The sequence below is a fragment of the Macaca mulatta genome, chromosome 8, assembly GCF_049350105.2.
Source record: "Macaca mulatta isolate MMU2019108-1 chromosome 8, T2T-MMU8v2.0, whole genome shotgun sequence".
Classification (NCBI taxonomy): Eukaryota; Metazoa; Chordata; class Mammalia; order Primates; family Cercopithecidae; genus Macaca; species Macaca mulatta.
In genome coordinates, this window is record NC_133413.1 from 7,998,385 (window position 1) to 8,022,203 (window position 23,819).

At 44.4% G+C, this 23,819-nt stretch overlaps 1 protein-coding gene across 1 annotated transcript; it reads right to left on the bottom strand.

Moving 5' to 3' along the window:
• Positions 1 to 235: 235 nt before the first annotated feature.
• On the bottom strand, positions 236 to 1,884 carry LOC144330594 (defensin alpha 4-like). The gene is made up of 2 exons (XM_077942800.1): positions 1,658 to 1,884; positions 236 to 679 (listed from the first exon to the last, which is right to left on the bottom strand). Exons 1-2 carry the CDS (start codon positions 1,827 to 1,829, stop codon positions 570 to 572), a joined length of 282 nt encoding a protein of 93 aa, XP_077798926.1. The 5' UTR covers positions 1,830 to 1,884; the 3' UTR covers positions 236 to 569.
• Positions 1,885 to 23,819: the final 21,935 nt, after the last annotated feature.

The following is a 23,819-nucleotide window of genomic DNA, read 5'->3' on the forward strand; positions in this document are numbered from 1 at the left end:
GATCACTTAAGCTCAGGAGTTCAAGACCAATCTGGGCAACATGGTGAAACCCTGTCTCTCCAAAAAGTACAAAACATTAGCAGGGTGTGGTGGCACATGCCTGTAGTCCCAGCTACTCAAGAGGCTGAGGTAGGAGGATCATTCAAGCACAGGAGGTCAAGGCTGCAGTGAGCAGAGATTGCACCATTGTATTCCAGCTCAGGTGGCTAAGAGAGACACTGTCTCAAACAACAACAACAGCAACAAACCCAATTTTATTCATTTTTGCTATTTCGTTATTGCTCTATGATGCTCGAATAGTGCATTATTGGAATGCAAAGACCAGTTAACTTAATGTGGATCAGAATTGTCTATACAAAGGAACCGTACAATCCACCATATAAAAAAGCAAAAGGGAAGAAAAGGAAAAAGAAAAGAAAATTTAAAAAGTCAAACACACTAAGTTTAATGCTTGAACTTTATTTGGAGAGAAAAATTTAGAAAGACACAAGGTACACAGAGTGAAGTGTTTTTTCTTTTTCAGGACCTTGGATTGAATCTTGCACTGTTTTGTTTTCTATCTAGGAAGCTCAGCGACAGCAGAGTCTCAAGATGCGGCCATTGATGTTGCAACTCCCGGAGTTGGACTCACGCCTCAAACAACGGGATCGGCATTGGCAGGTGTGTCTTGCCTGAGAACCTGTGGAAAGAAGAGAGGGTCAGGCACAGGGAGGGAGGTGGGGAAAAGGACAGGCAGAGCCAGACTAACTGAGATAGTCTAAACAAGAGATACTGTATCAGTCATGTTAGGATGGAGAAAATTCTTGTCTTTGTCAGAAATGACAAGAAATCGTACTAGCTATGTGTTAGTCATGCAAGATCATAGCTCTTTCCCCATCTGATTCTATTCAAGACATGTTAATTACCTGCTCCCTGGTAAAACAATATACCTCTCAACCCCAGGGTTACCTACTCTTCATTCTGCTTAATCCATACCCCTAATCTAGACCTCCATGTATGATCTGCATGTCCTAACAAGGCTCCCTAATGCACCTGCATCCGTTTCTGAGATGCTGCATTGTGCATGCTCATGTCATGTACTCAAGTACTTTGGTGCTCAAGGAGTCTTTGAAGACCTTCCAAATTCAAATTCTTCATTCTCTCTCTCTCTCTCTCTTTTTTTTTTTTTTTTAACATTTTACTTATTTACTTATTTTAATTGACAAATAATAATTGTGTATATGTATGAGACACAATATGATGTTTGGATCTAAGTATGTATTGCAGAAAGATTTAATCAAGCCTATTAGCCTACATTGAAACACACCCATAGGTTCCTCTCTAGGTTCTAAAAGCTTTACCAATGGACAAAGTAAAATATTCTCTCTATAACTAAGTCTACCCATTTAGACCTACAAATAACAAGTCAGTGTAGCTCTTTCTATCTTAACAGTAGCAAATTTCACAGAAATATCTTGAAACTAAAAGTCTTAGAAGAAAGAAAATCTTTTAGATGTGTTCGGTTCTCACTGATTAATTCAGAGATGAGAAAATCAAGGTCCAGGAAGATTAAGTAAAGTCACTCAAGTGAGGTAGACTTTTCCACACTTGATACCAGAGCCTGTTTCCAATCCTTTTGTTCTAGATTTTGCAGATCTGCAAGATTGATGTCTCCTACCTGAGGCTCTAAGAGTAGAGAGTCCATTTTCTTCAAAGGAGACAGCAAGGTCCTGGTCGTCTTCCCCAGGCTGCTCCTGGGTTGCAGCGTCATCAGCTGTTTCCTGGAGTGACTTAGCCTGAGCCAGCAGGGCGAAAAGGAGAATGGTAGCAAGGATGGCGAGGGTCCTCATGGCTGGGGTCCCCTGGAGGAGGGAGAGCAGGAGTGGATGTGTGGAGAGTGAGGAGTGAGCCTGGATTTATAGCTCTGCTGGGAGAAGGCCTGAGACAGAAGCTGCAGTGAGAGGAGGTGGGCGTGTGATTGGGAGGGGAAGGGCTGCCTTCATCCTCAAGATCCCTTGGATGCTCCTCTTTCTCCTGGCTTTCATTACAGAGTGAGTCTGTATGCTTAATGCCTCTTCTTGATCCAAACTGTTAATGATGATAAGGACACTACTATCCTATTCTGTTTCCCATATGCTTGAGTAAGTACTTGGTCTGATCTCCTGACCTTGTGATCCACCTGCCTTGGCCTCCCAAAGTGCCGGGATTAGAGGCATGAAACACCGAGGCTGATATAGTGATTTCAATTTTTTGGAGATATACCCAGAAGCGGGATTGCTGGGTCATATGGTAATTCTATGTTTAGTGCTTTGAGGGACCTCCATACTATTTTCCAAAATGGCTGTACTTATTTACATTTCCACCAATGGTGTACAAGTGTCCCCTTTTTTTTATATCCTCACCAACACATATTATTTGTCTATATGTTAAAAGCCATTCTAACAGATGATTACCTCTTTGTGATTTTAATTTGCGTTTTCCTGATAATTAGTGTTGTTGAGTATGTTTTCCATATATCTGTGGGCCAGGTTTATTGCCCATTTTTAAATTGAGATGTTTGTCTTCTTCTTATTGAGTAGTTTGACTTCCTTATATATTTGGGATATTAGCCCCTCATCAGATGTATGGTTTACAGATACTTTCTCGTAGTCCATGGGTCATCTCTTCACTTTGTTTCCTTTCTGTGCAGAAGTTTTCTAGTTGATGTAACCTGCTTTGTCTATTTTTGCTTTTGTTGTCTTTGCTTTTGGAGTCCCGTTGTAGAAATAATTGCCCAGAGAAATGTCGTAAGGATATTCCCCCATGTTTTCTTCTAGATTTACAATTTCGGGTCTTTTATGCAAGTCTTTAATCCATTTTGAGTTGATTTTTGGGTATAGTGTGGAATAAGTGTCCAATTTCATTCTTCTGCTTGTGGATATCTAGTTTTCCTTATACCTTTTATTGAAGAGACTTTCCTTGCCCCATTCTGTGTTGTTGGCATCTTTCTTGAAGATCAAATAATCATAAATACTTGGGTTTAGTTTGGGCTTTCTCCTCCTTTCCTTTGGTTATTGTGTCTGCTTTTATGCCAGACCATTCTGTTTTGCTTACAATAACTTTATGATACATTTTAAAATCAGAGAGCATGATGCTTTTATCTTTGTTATTTTGCTCAAGATTACTTTGGCTATTTGCTGTCATTTCTGATTTCATACCAATTTTAGTATTTTTTTTAATACTGTTTTTCTTGTCCTTTATTCTGGGTCTAATCTTGCCTCTCCTATACTCAGGGCTGGGACAAAAACAGGATTTCCATTCATAATATGGACATTCACTCTTAGAAGGCATGTACTCCCTGATCGATGATTTAATTATTTAACATAAAAATTAATTTAACTGTGCTAAAATGTAGAGGGCAAGGAAATTGGCCTGAAAGAAAATACTTCAGATAAAAACAGAGTCTGGTTTTATAATAGGGTTTTGTATTCCAGGACATTCTAGGGAACAAATAATGCTTAGAAGTGTGTTTATTACTGGTAACAGTCAAGCAGATGGGAGACAGGAAGAGTGATAGGGGCCTTCATGAACATGAAGAGCAGGTGTTTCAGTGCAGCCGCTGGATTGTAGGACTGTCAAAGGTCTGAACTATCAACCCAAAGGATGCCGCTCTCCCACAGCCACACGGGGTTGGGGTAGCTCATTGCTCTGGGATGCTGCTTCCTCCAGATAGCACAGAACTGGGGTCTTTTCACTCCCCGTGGTCCTCAAACTCCTTCGGTCCCTTGAGAGACATTGACCTATAGAAGGCTCACCGCCCTGAGGACCCTTGTCCTTCTCTGGAGCCTCTTGGAGAAAGTGCACCAGGGCCTAGCCTTGGAGCTACCTGGGACAGAGGACCCAGATGTAGGTGTCCTCTTTGCAGGAATGAACACTGCATTATGGGCCTCGGGTAAGAAAGCAGGCCAATGTGCTGTCTGTTGGGAGCTGTGGTTTCAGTGGTGTCATCAACTAAGTGTGGGATCATTAGTGAATGACTTCACCTATCATAGCCTCTGTCTTTCGACTCTAAACTGGGGGCCATAGACTCTCTCCAAGGGGTCTTGGGTGCAAAAATTTGTTTTTACTGCCTGTGCATGTCAGTCTGAGCAGCTTCGGCCTCAGAGACTAAACCAGATCTATTAGAGTTTGGAGTCTGCACTTCAGGGTGTGTGTGCACCTGTGCGTATGCTTGCAATTTTTTATGTATGTGTGCATGTGTGGTGAGGGGAGTGTGTTGGGAGGTGGAAACTGGAGATGTATGTGTTGTACGTGTGCATGTGCATGTCTCTGAGTCTGAGTGCCTGTGTGCAGGGAGAGGGGACTGTGTGATAGAAATGACAGCAAACATGAAAGGAGGAACCAGATCTTAAATGGTCGACAGGTGGCCAGTTATGATCTCTTTATTCTGCTCTAATAGAATCTGCGAGGTATGTTTTCCATGAGCAGACACAGTCCTCCTCTGGGCTGCTCTGATCTGATTTCCTGTACCCTGAAACCCAGCACTGTGCCCAATATGCTGCTCCATCTTCCTCAAGGTCACCAGGTGAGGGGCACCTGCAGTTGCAGACCCACATGTTGCCACTAGGCATCACTCTGGGACCTGTATCCTCAGCGACACCTGCTACAGGCTCAGCTGTCCTTGTGCTTTGTTAATTGAGACCCAGATCAGGGCAAGATTCTATTTGAAAACCTGGAAACGAACAATTCAGTCTCTTTACCTTGTGCTTTATCTTCTCTCTATCTCCAAAAATGTGTTATCACAGTAAACTCAATGTATTTGGGTCATGTAGTCTCCCCTTTTCTTTCTCTTATTTTTGTCTTTACTTTTTTTCTTACCTTTTGTTTCTATTGTCCTGGTCATTTTCATAGAGATGTCGACGCTACACTTTCTACCCTGAGGAGCTGGACCTCAGGGTAGAAAGGTCTACTTGTCCAGGTCACTCAGGGCCAGGCCAAAACAGGATTTCCACCCATAATATGGACATTGACTCTTAGAAGGCGTGTACTCCCCTGATGGATGAGTTAATTATTTAACATAGGAATTAACTGTGTTAAGAAAGTAGGGTGCAAGGGAATTGGCCTGGTAGAAAATAAGATAGCAACAGAATCTGGTTGTATACTAGAGGTTTTGTATTCCAGGATATTCCAGGGGACAAATGATGCTCAGACATGACCATATTTATTGCTGGTAACAGGCAAGCAGATGGCAGACGAGAGAGATAGGAGCCTTTGTGAACATGAGGATCTCTGGCTCCTCCTTGTGGGCACCCACAGCCCAGTTTTGCACTATTGGATGAACCTTCCTCCCTTGTTCAGAGGCTGCCGGACACCAATTACAAGAGCACAGCTGTGGGGGCATCCTATGTAACCCCATGTATCCACAAAAGTAGTGCTTCTTTAAGAAAGGGCAATGAGCTCCCCACCCTCTTTAAGAAAGAGGCACTACTTCTGTGGATACATGGGATACGTGTGGTTATTCCCTTATTTGTTCATTCCTGGGGAACCATGGAGATTAGTGCCTGTCAGGACTTAGTACCCGGTTGTTGCATCTTGAAATGGCTGGGAAAGAGCCTCGCTAGACAGGGGTATTGGCCAGCTCTCGAAAAGGGGTGCTCAGGGGCAGTGCTGATGAATGCTGTAAAGCAGAGCTGCCATCCTGCTCTGGCTGTGAGGAAAGTGGACATTCTTGGGGAATCTGCTCATACGGGAGGGTCTATCAATGCAGATGTGAAAATGAAAGCCGGCCTCTGACATTTCAGGTAAAGATGCAGGAGAAGCGCACCATCTGGACCATGCATCAGCAGGCTACCCTCCTTCCTGGGAGGCAGGGGCCCTGGATGGGGTGGCGGAGAAGGTGGGTGCCCACTTTCTCAGAGAGGGTGTCAGGCTGAGGAAGCCAGAGTTTTTGCAGAAGAGAAATTTACCACTTTGGTAAACTTTCACTGCCCTCTGGGGCTCCAGACACTGACAAAATTTGGAAGAGTTTGTCTTGTGGCAACCATTGTGCTTTGTGCACTAGCTCTGAGCTGTATCTGGAGGACAGACTTGAATGATGTTCATCTCTCACTATTCACTCTTACTGTCTCATTTGAGACTTTGCAATCGCGGCCAAATAATTTTCTCTTGTCCAAGATTCTGCCAGTGTTCTGAGCTGATGAGCTGTGGAAAGCCTGTATGTTGGCATCTGGATTAGTCAGCTCAGGATACCAGAACAAATTTCCACAGACCGGGTGGCTAAAACAACAGGAATTGGTGTTCTCACAGTGCTGTAGACTGGAACTCTGAAGGTGTTAGCATGCTGGTGTTCTCTGCAGCCTCTCTCCTTAGCTCGTAGATAGCTGTCCTCTCCCTGCATCCTCCTGTTGTCTGTCCTCTGTGTGTGACTGTGTACTAACCTCTTCTTGTAAGAATTCCAGTCATATTGGGTTTAATGCCCACTCTCATTACCTCATTTTAACTTAATGACTTCTTCAGAGACTCTCTAGATACAGTACCACATTCTGAGACACTAGGGGTTAAGTCTTCAACATATGAGTTTTAGGGTAACACAATTCAACCCCTAACAACCTCCTCTGAAAAAAGCCTGGTGGCTGGTGTGGACAGTGGGGGAAGTTGAGGACAGAGGTGGTCAAGAGCCAGGGCTCATACCTGCAAACCATGATAAGACCTTGATATTTTCAGTGGAAAATGGACTACAGTGGACCAAAGTGTCAGCAGGAGCCCCGTTACAAGGGGGTTGTGGAAGCCTGGGCTAGAAGTCAGCGTATATTGCACCAGGGAGCCAGCAGTGCAGGCGATAAGAAGTGGCCTCATTCAAAATTTATGTTGAAGATACAGCGGCAACAGCAATTGCTGATGTAAGAACATGGAATATGAGGCTATGTGAAGAATATTTTTATTTTTTGCCCTGAACAATTTCAGAGAGACACTAGTGCCATTTTCTGAAATGACAACACCTGTATGTGCACGTGGTGCCTGCAAGCTGGGGAGATGTACAATGAAGAGTTTGGTTTTGGACACTAGGGATGAGATATCTGTGGGAGATTCTAGTGGATATGTCAGGACATGAGATCTGGAGTCTGGAGTTCAGGTAGGTGGTTGGAACTGAAGATATAAATGGAGGAATCATTCTGAAATTGACAGCATTTAGCACTATAGATTTGGAAAAGATTACATGGAGAATGAATTAAAGAGAAGATTAAAATTTCGGTAATATTGGGTGATTGCCTTAGTGAATTACATGAAAATTGAATAATATTGGGTGATTGCCTGAATGAATTACATGGACTTTGGGTTTAAAAGTTTGATATTCAACATTATTGTAGAGTCTGGAGAAATTTTGACAAGCTGTTTCTGAAAGCAGCTTAGGCTAAGACAGCTGTAAGTGGCTGTTATTTTTTTTCTAGTTGTCTGCTCGTGCCTGTGGGATGAACTGTATACATTAACTAATCTTTCAAGGCTTTCATTGCTGCGCTACTCTGCACAGTCCCTAGCAAAGTCTCTCCTTGGGAAGCCAATGGCAGGACTCTAATTCCTAGAATTAAAAAGACCTAAATGCAACACCCGAAACCATAAACTACTAGAAGTGCATATAAGGATAAAGCTTTTGACATTGATGTAGGTAATGATTTCTTGGCTATGGCACTAAAGGCACAGGCAACAAAAGGGAAAATAGACAAGTGTGGCTGTATTGAACGCTAAAGCATCTGCACAGCAAAGAAAGCAATCAACTTCGTGAAAAGATAATCCAGAAAATGAGAGCAAATATTTGCAAAACCTACGTGGTAGAAGCGGCAAATATCCGAATACATAAGGAAGTCAAACAAGTCAATAGCATAAATCAAACAACCTGATTGAAAAACAGACCAAGGACCTGAATAGGCTTTTCTCAAAACAATGTTCCAAAGACCTGCGATTATCTCTACTGGACATGTCAACTAGGACACTTGTGTTTAGAAGGAAACTGCTTGAGTTTCTCTATTAACTTAGCTGAAAGCCATTGTCCCCAGGAGCCACCAGAGATCCAGACAGATGTTCCCAGCAGGGATTTACCCACTGGGTCCCTCTGGGGTGGCCCCCCAGTCAGAGGTCAGATTGGAGGCATAGCTTCAATGATGAAAACTCAGTGTAAAAGTTTAAGTTTTGTGTTACTTACAGCTCTTCTAGCTAGGCAGGGTGACCAGAGAGGGCAGACAGCAGTCCTCTGTCCCAGGTCTTCTGTAGCAAGGAGCAGCCGTGCACAAGTGAACCTCCCCTATTTAAAGGTCTTTTGGGATGAGGTGTCCTGATTTCTAGGGTAACTTTCTGTTGGGTTCATTCAACAATTGTGGTGTGAAGGATGGTTGAGAAATTTGGTGGGAAGGTGAGGTTAAAGTAGAACTCCACAGAGGAACCCCTTGTCTACCTTGGCCAACCCTGACCAGGCCTGGGCAGCAACCAACTCTGGATTCTCCATGGCTCCTAACACAATTGACCCTATGCTGCATTGGCTGTGGCTGAGGTGAACTACCTGCACCAAGGTAGTATATAAAGCCTCCGGGACAGCCTGGCTGCGTATCGCAGTATACTCCCTGCAGAGAGACTCGGATAGGAATGCCACTCACACAAGAAGAGGATTTGGAATCTGTTTCTGAAGCAGTGTCCTGAGGACCTGGGGTCTAACCATAAAAAGAAATTAAAGCTGTTTGGCTGAGCTGGGATGTTGGAGAACACCCCGGTGAGACTGAGTGCCACCTGGGCTTCTGTTGCCATGTGGAACAGACTTTTGTGGGTTCTCCTGAGTTATGGATGTACACGCAGCATGTGGTTCCCCAGAGGGGACAGTCCTTGCTTGGCCAATGAACAGTTAGTTCAAGGTTAAATAATTGTCTAGGATCATCTGGGCCAAGAACTGGTCTGAAGCGTTAGCCTTCATGGTGGGGGTGGCCTTTCCAGATGGCCACCCAAGGAGGGAAGAGGGGTCTGGGCATTCACTTTACTGCTGGTGTTGTACAGCTTCTCAGGCCTTGTGGGTCTTCAGAGAAGCATTTAGCAAAAACTTGAGTAGTGTTTCCTGGGAGGCATAGGAGGTTTCCATCTGTAACTCGTATACATTGGAGCATAGGTGTATTGCTGAGTCCATAATGATGTCTGGATGCTTTCTGTGAATGCAAGGCTCCAACCCTTCAGGCTGCAGTCTGGGTTTGTGCTGCGGCGTCATTAGCCCATTTGGATTGAAGCTTGTGCATCCAGAGAACCACCTCTTCATCCTTAAAACAGGGTGATCTGAGGTTGTGAGGGCTGCTGGTGTTTAAGCATTGGTGCCATGGGACCCATTCAATATCTAAGAATTGAGTTGCCCACCTTGGACACAGGTCAGGTTGTATTTGGGGTGCAGAGCCCCTCTAACAGGACTTACAGGGAATTCCCCAGTTTTCCAGCCTGGAGTACAAATTCTGATTAGGGCTATCTTGTTTCCAGCAGCTCTCTAGGCGGCAAGGCCTGAGTGTAACAGCTACCCCACATACCATGTGTACACGAGATACCAAGCAAGGCCAATCATGGAGAACACTGACATCTTGTCACTCAGGGCTTTCTTCCCAGTGCTTCCATGGGTCAGCTAGCACGCACATTTCCTTGGAGCCTTTCTCCCCCATGACCACGTTTGGTGATGGCACTTCCATATGGTCTTTGCCTGATGTAGTTGTTGTCTCTAGTTTGAAGGCTTCTTCTCCTCATTTGCTGCCTCTGACTGCACCCTCGGTGGGTTCTGGAGCAATAATCCTTACTTCCTGCCAGGAGGAGTAAGTGGGAAATATTAGCTAACCTTTAAACCCGGTAAAAATGGGAGCTTGTGCCAGAAGTTGCCTGTCAAATGGAGAGGTGTGGTCTAGCAAAAGCCTCGTGGCCCTGCTGGGTGCCAGTGGGCCTGGGGCCTCAGTCCTCAGAAGATCATAGTTTACTATCCATCCACAATTCATTGTTCAATAAATGTTTGATGTTGAGATGGTGGATGTCCTGTGATGGTGTGGGGAGGTCTCATTATTGGAAAACATATAAATGATGTTATCTCTAAGGGAAAAAGAAGCTAACTCTTCTGTGATCACCAAGGTGGGCACCACAGTGGGTTTAGCCCAATTGTGATGAGGAGATGGTGGACATGAGTTTGAGAATGATAAAAGTGATGGCCCTTTGAAGATCGTTGGTGCCTTGCGTGTCCATAGCACATCCAGAGACATTAAAAACCATGACTTTAGGAGGCCACCGTGCTGCTTGAGGAGGCTGGTGGCTTGGGGATGATGAACTGAATGAGACTCCCTTAACCCACCCCGGTGCTGTGATGCCCTGAGGTGGGAGCCTCCATCTGAATCAATGATAGGTGTGGTTCTAAAGGAGAAAGCGAAGAAATGCCACGAAAAGAGAACACCTGCTTCACCCAGGGCATAAGGAGTTACCGTCTCTGGAAGACTACACGTGCAGAAGCCCATAGCCAGGACTAGTGTGCTTTGTCCAGAGGCTCTGAGAGTTGTGATGGGCGGTAGTGAGGGCCTCCCCGTGAAACTCAGAACCTGGGACCCAGGCATGGCCTGGAGAGATCACCTGCTGGGCCAGCTACAGACTGTATCCTGCTGTGGCCCCAATGGATGCGAAGGGCTTCTGAGTGATGATATTGGTGAGCCTCATCAGAATGGACAAGTGGGGCATAGCTGTCTCCAAAGACACGAGGTCCCAGTACATGAGAGGCCTGCCGCAAAGTGGCTGGCACACTAGTGGTGAGGATTTGGTTTTTAACTGCAAAGGGACTTTGTCAGCCCACTGAGGACCAATTGATGCCCAGAATCTTTACAACAGTGCTGGAGGGGCCATGAGTGTGTCCTGCAGAAACCTGGGCACTGTCCAGGAAGAGGGAGAGCGGGTGCAGCAGCCCTGCCGCAGATGTGTGGCCTGGCCCAGGCTGTGCCTTTCCATGCAGCACCCAGAGCAATTTGGGGAGCTCAGGGAGAACAGAGACCCTCCAGCTGGCTCAGAGTCACTGATGGCTGCTATCGCTGGAGGGTGGCCTTATCTGCCCCAACCCAGTCTTGTGCTCTCCTTCCTTCCCATTCTTGGCTGCAGGACTGGGAACCACCTGCTGGGACGCTGCTCTGTCTCCCTCGTGGCCATGCTCCCATCCTTGCCTCCTCCATAGACTGCGGTCAGGACTCGGCAGCCCAGAGCCCCAGCAGGGTCTCAGTCTGTGCTGAGGTCACACCCAGGCATTGTCTCCATCCTTCCCCAGGTGATTCTCAAACTGTAACACTCAAGTTAGAACAGAGGGATTCTTCTCTGTGGTCCTTTTCAGTTTTCTCTTTTGGCTGCACCAGAACCTTGGCAGAATTCTGTGGTTTAAACAAAAAAGGTGTTACGTCTAAAACTTTTTTACAGTACTTTCACTTCCATGTTGATCCATAGCCCCCAAACCCAGCCTGATTTTTCCACTGATTGTGGCCTGTGTAGACAATCAGTGTCCACACTGTACACACTATATATAGACGCAACTGAAGCTATTTTTTCAGACACATGCATTTGAATTTTAGGGAATATTGAAGTGATTCTAGACTCAATAAAAACCTTGACATCATCAGGTTGGGGCAAACATTCTGGAGAAGCTGTGGGTGGGACTGTAGGTGTGAGAGGACAGCGGCTTCCAGGAGCAGCATGCATATTCTGACACACGCTTATGGTGTCCGGTGGCCCCAGCAGCCACAGTGTGTGTGGACCTTGGGCAGGGCCCTGGGGTTATGATTTTGACCCGGTAGGAAAAGGTAGTCACGGAACACAGCATGTGTGTTAGCGTGGGTCAGAGATGCGTGGAGGTGAGCTTTGAGGAGGACCCTCCACCTCCCAGCTCCTCAGAGTGAGTCGCCCTGTCCCTCCCTTCAGGCCTTTGTCCCCCGTCCTGCAGGGAGGGTCCTGATGCTGCCTGTGCCACACAGCTACTTCTGTGCCTGCAGATCCAGCTGGGACAGGCAGGAGCTCCGAGTCCCCTGCATTTTGTCCACGTTTCCCAGCCGCCTCTCACTAGCTGTCTATGTGTCTGGTGTTGGCTTCTGCAGCAGATGTCTGCAGCAGGTTTATTTTACAATAAATCAGAAGGAAATAGCTTCCTTGAGCTGTTTTCAAATATGGCCCCTAAATCCTTGTACTCTTTTTTATAGAAAGGAAGGTTTCTGTTTTCTCCTGTTGAGTCTAGGACGGGTGACATTTTGACCGACAGACTACATGCAACTAGACGCCATGCTGTTTTCTGGGATTAGGCCCTAGTGAACTGGTGTCTTTCACTTTCTCTGTGTTGGATGGTGCTGTGGCCTGATACATTTTTCCTCTGAAATTCATATGTTGAAGTCTTAGACCCTAAGATGATGGCATTAAAAGAAGGGGCCTTTTTGGAAGTAGGCAGGTCAGCACGGTGGGGTCCTCATGAATGGAATGAGTGCCCCTGTAGAAGAGGTCCCAGAGAGTTCCTTCATTCCTTCCATCAGATGAAGACACAGTGAGAAGATATTGTATATGAACCAAAAAGCTGGTCCTCACCAGAGGCTGATTCTGCTACCACCTTGATTTGGACTTCTCAGCCTCCACAGGCGGTTCCGAGTGGTGGCAAGAGTTAGGGTGTGGACTGTTGGAACAAAGAAGATGAAGGGTCACTGTTGTCCAGCAGGACAGAGTGCTGAGAGGTAGTGAAGGTGACCTTCCAGGCAATATTAGAGTAACTTGGTTCATGACATTTAAAATTTTTTTTAGCAGTCCATATGTGGTAAGAGGATGGGTACCTTTGGAGCCCAGATACCATGCTTGGAGGAAGACTAAGCATTCCACAAAGAGAGGAACTGAGCCCAAATTTATGTAAATTTCTGTGGTTAAAATGCTCCCAGCTGTGGACAGTTTAAGAATTATCACCCAAAACTCCTCTGTCATGAGCTGGCCTGATCTGGCCCCAGCACATCACAGGGTCTCATCTTCCAGCTTTCTCAGAGTTCTCCGCTGAGCCAGCACCGCCCACCCCCTGTGCATGAATGTCCTGGCCCTGGAATTTTCAGATCCCAGCAGAACCTCTCCTCTTATGCCTGTGGAAGGATCCAAACCCCAATTGCAAATGTGTGAGTGAAGACCTGATCATGCTGTTTCAATCCACTACTTTCTTTGGGGTCTTTTCACACAATCCTAGATGAAGAGAAGGCACAGTCTTGGTGAGAAGTTGAATGTGTCCTTTTTTTGTGTGTGTAAATCTCAGCTTCTCTATAATATTGATGAAGTAGGACAGAACCCTCTCACCTTATACCCAAGTGTCACAAAGAGCCCATCGTCATGGCAGCATGGAACTGTGGAGTCTTAGGAGTGACTGAAGAACACCCTCACCCATTCTTAGTTTAAATTCTTCCTGCTGGGAGCAGAGGTGGTGCGGGAGCCATGTGGAGTCTCAACCTGTCCCGGCAATGACAGACTCAGAGGAGGCCATGGGACTCAGGAGTTGGCTGGAACAACAGGGAAAGAAGTAGGGATTTTCTCCTGGAGATTAGCGACAAAAGTCATAGAGAGATGTCCATGATTCACAGGGCTGTCAGCTGGGGAGACAGCCCAAAATAAGATCAAGAGAAACAAAGGGGGAAAAAAGGTAAAAACAACAATGTAACTCATGCTTTGAGTTCTTGGATCAAGCAATTTCTAAAGCCAGAATTCCTCCTCAATTCCAAGATATAGGAGCCAAAATGTTAACTTAGCTTGTCTTTGGTTTCTGACATTTGAATTCAAGACCCCATTAAGAGATCCAAAAACCATCAAATATACCGAATGCAGAGAACCTGAGGCAAAGATAGTGCAGTGCACAAGGACAGGAGATGAGAGCAGATGACAAGTGTCTCGGGGGCAGCTTGAGAGCAGATGACAGATATACCGGGGGCAGCTCGGGCATCAGGCTCCCTGGTGATTCCCATGCACAGCCCTGGGGGAGAAGAGCCTTGTTGATGTTGACCAGCAGGGAAGGAGGGACGAAACTTGAGAGGCTGGAAGGACAGTGGGTGAGTCAGGGATGGGGAGCTTCATAGTTGATGTTCGTAAATGGAGGAATTCCAGGTGTTGTCAGGAGCTGGTGGGTGGCCATGTGTAGAGGGCTGGTGCAAAGTGAGGGGTGGGGGTTACTGTTATCCAGGATCTCAAAGCATTGAGAGGTAGTGAGAGTGACCTTCTGGGAAATACTACAGTGAAAAATAACTTCTCATAATGTTAAGTTTCTTCGTGAGTTATGGGACTTTTAGCAGCAAAAGAAAAAATATGCCAAAGTTCAGAAAAGGGAACAAGTACTTTTCTCATCTCTTACATAGTTTTTTCGTTGTAAACAGAGTTCAGAATATCATATAAACAAGCACAAAATATCAGTGGCTACACTAACGAGTCAATATCCTTTGTTTTCAAGAAAAATTGCACCAGACACTTTTTTGAAATGCCAAGGAGTTGGTTATTGAGGAATGTCCCAATAGGTGAGACTCTTTGCAATAGAGAGAGCAGTTGAACTCAACTCTCTTGAGGTGAAACACAGGAGAGTTTAAGCCCTAGAGTGAGCTGGTGGAAAAGTACTGGAGGTTGCTGGCGGGAAGGTTGAGCAGTGTGATTGGGCCATCTGTGTTTCCCAATTTGTATTTGTGGAAGTTAGACTCCTATCCTCCCAGAGAGAAAAGGGTACTTTCTTCTTGGAAAATGACATTTCAAAGGGTTAGCTTCTTATTCTTAATTTCTCCTCCTACCGTATGAGTGGCTTATTTAAGGTAGAAGTATCTCATCGGCATTCCATAAATGTCCTGTGTGTGTGCATTCCATTAATAAGCTTTGGGTTTTATTCGAGGCTAAACAAGTTGCTCCCATTGTTTGGAGACCCTCACACCTCTCCCTGCATTCTCTGTCCTTAGTGTTTGCAGCTGTCATTGCCCACCCTAGACTGCAGTAGCAGAATCTTCCTGTGGTTCTCCCAGTATGCCTTTATCCACACAGAGGAGCAGGGATACTCTGTCCTCATCTGCCCCTTTCCCTTAAATTCATGGATGCCTCTGAGAATATCAGCTCGAATTACTCGTTCATCCTATTCTCTTGCAACATCAATTCCTCCAAATCCAGTAGACTTAGACCCTGACCTTGCATATCTCTGTCCCTGATACCATTCCCTCCAGCAAACAGTCTTCTCTAATCCTCTTTTTAATCTATTCAGTTGTGAACATGTTTATGTTCCAGTGTAAGATACACCATAAAACCTGTCCTTGCCGCTCCAAGACAAAATGACCTCTTCTTTCTAAAGTCCTAATGTTCATAAAGCCACATTTAACCCGTGACATTCTCCTACATTTCATTCTTCAATGATTGTAGTTTGTGAAAGGTCTAGTATCACATGAACTGACACACGGAATTTTTTCCTCTGTAGGTTTCAGCTTTTTTCTATGAAGTTGAGTAATACAAATGGAATGTTGTAATATTATGTGATGTTGGGGATAATTAATTAATCAGAATTAATTTATTGATCCCCAGCTATGTGTTAGGCAGTCATGTGGGGATATCTGTGACTAGATGACTGCCTAACACACAGCTGGTACAACAATGAACAAAACATGCAGCTTCCCTTCCGGCATAAAGACAACTGTTACCGAGCGTAAGCGAAATGTATAGGATGTGAAATGGTTTGAAATTCTACAGTTAGAAATAAAGAGAACAGGGAGGGTGGAGGTATCCAGGGGAACTTGTTGCAATCTTAATTTGAGAAATCAAGAAAGATTTCAATGACCAAAGTATGTTTTAGCTGAGACCCCAGGAGCTGAAGGAATGAGTTGGGAGGACTTCTGTGTGAAGGGCAGGTGCCCCAAAATGAAGTGATCCTGGCCTAGTGGACAGTTAGGAATAATTTTCAGAGTTACTTCAAGGACCTCATGACTCCAACTCCAAGGCAGTTAGAGGAACCCAAGGAAGGTTGCTTGTTTTTCACCCCCTCAATCCTTATTTGTGTCCTTCCCTGTCTACACAAGGGGGAAGATTTGGGGGCCTTTATTTTATCAGACATGAACCCACTGAGGTCTCCTTGAGGTCCGCAGTAGATCCCCCAGCTGTGCAGTGTCTCAGTGGGGTGCCTGGAACCCCGAGCTCCCTCTTTACAGAGGCAGAGCCTCAGTCTGGGGCTGAGACCTGCTTGGCATCTGCATGGTTGGACGTGGACAGTACCTGCTTCCTTCTCCTGGGTGCTGGGCATTTGTGGTTGGTGTTGGTAGTCATAGCTGTGTTTGGACTCATTAGATTGTTTTATTCAAGAATGGTGAATAATCCACTTGAAACACTCTTTTTTTCTTTGCAAACTGTGGTCTCTCTGTCACTGTAAGAGTTCTTGGGGCGTTTTACCAGTACCACCCAATAAGAGTAGCTAAGGCTTGAACAGACATATTTTTATTCAAAAAATGTATTGTGGAATCACAAACTAGCACTACTAAGTTTAAAGTAAAATAAAGACTCGGGGCTCACGCTGGAATTCTTCCCAGGGCTCTGGGGCTCACGCTGGAATCCTTTCTGGGGCTTTGTGGTCATGTTCTCGTAGGCTATTTGCAGGATTTGTTGAACTCATGTTCAAGGTTCAATGGGTGCCTAGAGAAGGAAAGAGAAGAGAGACAGGAAGGGTCACATCACACCTCAGCAAGATGTCAGCCTGGCCTCAGGGACACCGGGAGTGACCCTGTCCTCTTGGAGGAGAAGAGAAAGACAGGCTCAGGAAGGTACAGACCCAAGGTGTGCTGTGCCTGGTGGGGAGGCTGCCGTTGGAGGCAAGACCACAGAGGGCGCTGAGCTCCTGGTTCATTCCCTTTCTCCAGACCTGGTTTCCTACTCACTTGCTGATGTGCAGGACGTTCTGGGTATCAGAACCTCAGGGCCCTGCAGCACCAGCAGGGACGCAGATTACTTGGATAGCTTTTCCCTCACTTCTGTTTTCTCGGTGCCCCTTTAAAACTGTATTTTCAGGTAGAATGAGGTCCTCAGCAGTTTTAAGGGAACCCAAGAGAGTGTTACCAGATGGAAGATCTTGACTGTGGGTTATCCACGTTGTTAGTGCATTGAACAAATAATTCAACAAAACAACAAAAGAACGAAGCAACGAAAGACAAACCAAAGCAACATGAGAACGCGGTTAACCAAAGTACAGATTTATTGACACTCCACAGAGTGGGGACTGGTTCAAGCAAGTGACTCAAGAGCCCCCCATTTAGAGTTTTTATTAAGCTAAAAGAATTTGGTGTACTGCCTAATGTTGCCTGGAACTGGCTGCACCTGGTGTTCTTTTCCTTATCCCTTAACCCTCTATTACCCTACTTCCCTATTCTCCTGTCTGAAGGGTGCATTTTTCAGAATACAGTTGAGGGAACTGCATTTTGTTTGTGTGAAGACAACTTTATGAATATGAAATCAAGATTTTCCCTGGCATGGGTAGAAAATATTGATGATGAGTGTGTTGCAGTGAGGTGCTCCTATGCTTTTTGTTGTACTCATTACAGGTCTTTTTTTTTTTTTTTTGATGGAGTTTTGCCCTTGTCACCCAGGCTGGAGTGCAATGGCATGCTCTTGCCTCACGGCAACCTCCATTTTCCAGGTTCAAGTGATTCTCCTGCCTCAGCCTCCCAAGTAGCTGGGATTAAGGCACGTGCCACCACTCTTGGCTAATTTTTATATTTTTAGTAAAGACGAGATTTCACCATGTTGGCTGGCCTGGTCTCGATCTCCTAACCTCAGGTGATCCACCCGCCTCGGCCTCCCAAAGCTCTAGGATTGCAGGCGCGAGCCAATGCCCCTGGTCTGGAACCATTTCTTTGGTTCTGGGACTACAGGCACGAGCCACCACACCCAACCCATTACAGCTTTCTTAACTGTCCATTCCAATCTCAATTAAATGTTTTTCAGTAGTGCTGTCACAACCCCAGGTCTTCAAAGCCAGATGTGTGATCTGGGTCTGTTCAATGAAGCTCCAACACTTCAGGAAAGAACATGGTGTTTTTCTTTTTTTTTTTTTTTTCCTAAGAAGTAGCGATGATATGATTTTGTAAACTGGAAGCTGGCAATGATTGTCTTTCCTAACACATGGGAGTTACCTTTGAGTGAATTCAATAGCAATGAGGCAGAGTGAAAAGACTGAGAAGTAGAAGGAGAAATCGGCCACATAATTTGTGCTTGTAAATCAATTTGTGTCTGAAGCCAATGTTTGTCCTTGATGTTCTTAGAATTTGGAGTTGTATTTTGCCTAAAAAGCTGAATTTAGGATTCTGGTACTTGCATCCCAAAGAGTCTTGACTAAGAGGTGCATTAAACAGCAAGCAGGTACAAACACGGAGAACTTGCCACAAAGACTTTATTTGGAATAAGAAAAGAAAATTGAAGACAAGGTAAAGGAGTAATAAAATTTCTCTAGATCTCAAAGCAAATGATGAACACATTTTCCTCTGTGCTCCATGTTCAGAGGCAGCAGGAAAGACAGCAGATCCCACTATTGGTGCAGTCCCATAGTGGTGTTTGGAAAACTGACAGCCTGATATTCTGCAATAACAGACCAAGCCCCTCGTTGAGCCTGGAGACACAGAGAAAGCATCAGGCATCAGGACTGGGGTCAGAGGTGGTTGATAAGGAGAATCCCTGTGCGGTTACCTACTGGGCTGATTGCATTCACCACGGTGGCCACATCACAGCAGCAGCAAGATCGGCTCAATCAGTAGGAATCAACGTACACAGCAGTGCTGCTTACAGGTAGGATTAGAGACTTATTCTCACTTGCTCACTTTTTTGTGATGCTGCTTCTTCACACACACAGTTGAATACACCCTTAGGTCCATTCCCATTTGTGAAACTCCTCTAACGAACAAACAGAAATATGCTTCTTTCCAAGTGGGTTTTCATCCTTGATGCCAGAGAGACTCCCCAGTATGTTTCCACATAGCATAAGATTACTAAATTTCACTGACTTTTCACAGAATCAAATATCTTTGGAGGATCACTGTCCATTGAATATCATCTGATTCTGTCTTTACAGTATACACATGAGGAAACTGAGGCCTGGGGAGGTGATCACCTAAGAGAAAGAGCCAGCTGTTGAATCTGATTCTAGAGGTGCCTGGTTTTTCCTCTCTTTCTAGAGGTGCCTGGTTTTTCCTCTCTAGACTCCTAGCTCTGCAATGCTGGTGGCTCTCACCTGAAGCTCTAAAACCTGAGCTTGTGTCCCCTGTGAAGTAGATGGCAAAGTCCTGGTCATCTGTCCCAGGCTGCTCCTGGGCTGTAGCCTAGTCAGCTCTTACCTGGAGTGGCTCAAGCCAGAGCCTGGAGGGGCACCAGGAGAATGGCAGCGAGGAGGGTGAGGGTCCTCATGGCTGGGGTGACCGGAGGAGGGAGAGAAGGAGTGGATGTGTGGGGAGTGAGGAGCCAGCCTGGATTTATAGCTCTGCTGGGAGCCAGCCTGGATTTATAGCTCTGCTGGGAGAAGGCCTGAGACAGATGCCACAGTGAGAGGAGGTGGAGCATGTGATTGGGGAAGGGAAGGGCTGCCTTTTCCATCAAGATCCCTTTGATGCTTCTCTGTTCTCCCAGCTTTCATCATAGCAAGTCTGTTTTTGAGTGTCTGTTCTGGGTCCAAGCCAAAAGGGATGATTAGGACCATGATATAATTTCCTGTGGCTCATCTGCTGGAACATTTCCTTCTTAATGTCCAAAAAAGTAAAGAAACAGTGCTCTTATTCAATAACTTCAGGCAATAAATGCCTCTTATTTTTTGAAGATGAGCCCTGCTATTCTCTGGTGGTCTAGACCCCGAGGCCAGACCTGGACTCCACTGGTGTAGAGAGTAATTTATTGCAGGATTCCGGGGCATTTCCACCCTCCTGAAGGAGGTTTTTGAGGTTCTGGAGGGCATAGTCTCCTGCTGCTGCTAGTGTGGAGAGGACAATGGCCTCATCAGGGTATCAGGGAAATAAGCTCAGTGGGATACTAGCTAACGAGTTGGTCTGAATAAGATTAAGAAAATTTTCTTATTCCCAACTGTATTGAGAGGAGTGACAATTAGAAATTATATCTGTTGAAAGTACACAACCTGATAATTCGATGTATATCTACATTTGTACCCTTCTCTCACACGTATGTAAAAATCAACTCTGAATTAATCGAAGACCTAAATATAAGTCTTGAAATCATAAAACTTACTAGAAGAAAGCATAGGGATAAAGCTTCCTAACATTGAACTGGGAGATTATTTCTTGATATTACATTAAAGGCAGAGATAACAAAAGCAAAAGTAAACAAATCGCAGTTCATTTAACTGTAAAACATCCACATAGCAAAGGAAACAATTAACTGAGCAAAAATGCAACCTAGCAAGAGAGAAAATATTTTTAAACAATACATGTAATAAAGGTAAATATCTAAGTATATAAATAACTTAATAGAAAAAAATAAATATTAAGGATAAATGTGACTAAAGAACTAAAAGAAACCATTATTACATAATTAAAGGAAACTGATGACAATATCTTTTCAAAGACAGAATATAATAAAGTGAAGTTAGAGAGAAACACATGAAATTCTGGAATTGAGGAGTAGAATAATTGAAATGTAAATGTTATTAACGGCTGCTCAAGAGTATACTTACACTGGCAGAACCAAGAATTAGGAAATGTGTACACTGATAGATAAAAGATTACACAGTCCAGAGAACAGAGAAAAAACATGAAGAAATAAGAATACATTTAGGGAAATATGAGACACTATTAGGCCTGAAAACACTCACTGGGGTTACAGGGGAACTCTCTCCATCTGTTAAGGCAGCAGTCTCCAACTTTTTTGGCACCAGGGACATCTATGACAAACCTGCAATTAACATCATACTTGATGGTTAAAAAATAAATAAATAAGTACATAAATAAAGAATTAAAAAAAAAAGCTTTCCTACTGAGCTCAGAAACCAGCCAAGGATAGCTGAAGTCACCACTTCTACTCGACATTGTGCTGGAGGTTCTAGGGCAGTCAGGCAAGAAGAAAAAATTAAATGACATCCAGGTTAGAAAAGAAGAAGTAAAATAATCTCTGTTTGCAAAAACATGATCTTTTATATGTAGAAAATCAAAAACAGTTTATTAAAAAACTATTAGAAGTAATAAGGGAGTTTAGTATGGTTGAAAAATAGAAGACCAGTGCACAAAAATCAATTGTATTTTTTCTTTCATAATAAACTTTTCAAAAATGAAGCTAAAATCTCCTTTTACAAATAGCATCCAAAGGAAAATAGCTAGTATTTGAATTAACAAAAATGTGCAAAACTTATACTCCCCACACCACAAAAAGTTGAAACGTTTTTAAGAATATCTCAACAACTGGAAAGAGATCTTATGCTCATGGGTTTAAGGCTTAATGTGAGATGTCAGTGAACTGGAAAGAGATCTTGTGCTCATGGGTTGTAAGGCTTAATGTGAGACATCAGTGCTCCCCAAACTGATCTGCAGATTCAGCTCAGTCTATTCCAGAATCCCTAATGACGTCTTTGTAGAATCTGACTAGGTGATTCTGTAATTTATATGGAATAGCAAAGATCCCAGAATAGCTAAATCATCTTGAAAAAGAGGAAAAGCTTCCTGTTTTCAAAACATCCTACGAAGAAGCAGTAATCATGACGGGGTGTTCCTGCTGTAAATATAGATGTAGATCAGTGGAATAGAATTGAGAGCTCAGAAATAAAAATGTGTCTATGGTTATTAACTGATTTTCTGCAATGGTGCCCAGGTCGTTCAATGGAGTAAAGAAAATTCTTTTCAACAGATGGTGGGTAAACTAGATGGCCACATTCATCAGAATGATTGGACCCTACCTCACACTGCGTTTAAAAACTAATTCAAAATGGGTTAGAAATACAATGTAAAATCTAAAAGCATAAAACTTTTACAAGGCAACGTAGCTGCAAGCCTTCATAACCTCTGTTTGGCAATGGATTCTTAGATAGAATATCAAAAGCATGAGCAACCAAAGAAAAACAGGTAATTCGATATTATCAAAATTAAATTCTTTTGTGCTTCAAGTGACACTATCAAGAAAGTGAAAAGGCAACTCACAAATGAGAGAAAATACTTACAAATCATGTATCTCGTGGAAGACACGTATCCAGAATATACTCACACCTCTTATGACTAAACACTTAAAACTAAATAAACAATTTTAAAAGGGGGAAAGCTGGGACCTTGGCTCACTGCAACCTCCGCCTCCTGGGTTCAAGCAATTCTTCTGCCTCGGCCTCACCAAGTAGCTGGGATTACCAGCATGCACCACCACGCCCTGCTAGTTTTTGTATTTCTAGTAGAGACGTGGTTTCACCACGTTGGCCAGGCTGGTCTTGAACTCCTGACCTCAGGTGATCTGTCACCCTTCTCAGCCTCCCAAAGTGCTGGGATTCCAAGTGTGAGCCACCACGTCCGGCCTATCTCTTATTTTTATCGTGTATGTTGTTGCAGTTAAACATCATCATCAATTATAAAATGCCTCTCCCATTTCACATTTCATAAGAGTGAAGAGATTTTTTAAAAAGAGATTTTCTAGAGTAGACGATGTGACATAATTTTGTTCTCTTTTGAGATTGGAAACGTGAGGATTTTTGGAAGATTTCTAGGCAGGGCAGAGAACTCAGTTGTGTTTCAATTGGATTTCCGTGGTTGGGTTTTTTTTCAGCATCAAGGTGAAGGTGAGAACAATATAAAATTGATGTGGGCTTAGTATTTGGCATTTGCCCAGAGAGATCATAGAGTAGGGGGAAAAGAATGAGGTCCTCATTCAATAGTGATTAAGTGATGGAACATAGACCAGGGCTGGATGTGAAAGAATTAAAAGAGTTTGGACAACTGATTGGGAAATAGTGATGTTCCTAGAGAGTGGAGGTGTTGACGACATTGAGTGACAACGTGGGAGTGGCTGAGTCAGAAAGATTGAGGGGTGGGGATGAAGCAGGGTAGGACGCTGGAATCTGCATTTTTAAGATGAGAGTATCTCCAAGTGATAAGAAGATTGATGTTATAGCTGTGGAGTGGGTGAATAAAACAGAGTATGAGGAAGGTTTCTGAAACCAACAGGTCAAGGATCCCTGAGATGTGATGTTGGGAGCCATGGGAGAGCAATGCCGTTTCCCACACCACAGCAGGTGTTCTCAAAGCCAGAGCTCTGAACCAGAAGTACCTGCGTCACCTGGGAACATGGTAGCAATACCAACTCCTGGATCCCACCCTAGACCTGCTGAATCAGACACTCTGTGGAGTGGGTCCTAGCAATAGTGTTTTACTGAGACCACTGTGGACCTAGGGGAGGTTTACTGCTCATAGATCATCATCGCTCAGGATACGGACTCTTTCTCCCAGGTCCTTCGAAAAGCAATGGACATAAACGCTTTCTGTTAAATCCCATTGCTGAGGTCTGTGTGGAGTGAAAGAAATCTGAAACTTTTCAGCCATTTCCAGAGATGTGCATTTTGTGTGTAATTGCATTTGTTTTGTATTTACTTGACCTTGGCAATCATTTATCCAGTGTGAGGTGGCCTTTTAACCAAGGCCTAGGATTCCAATTAAACCTGCCTCCTTCACCCAATATTTTTTTTTGAGACAGAGTCTTGCTCTGTCTCTCAGGCTGGAGTGCAATAGCATGATCTCAGCTCACTGCAACCTCTACCTCCTGGGTTCAAGCGATTCTCCTGCCTCAGCCTCCCAAGTAGCTGGGATTACAGTTGCACGCCACCACACTCGGCTTATTTTTGTATGTTCAGTAGAGACAAGGTTTCA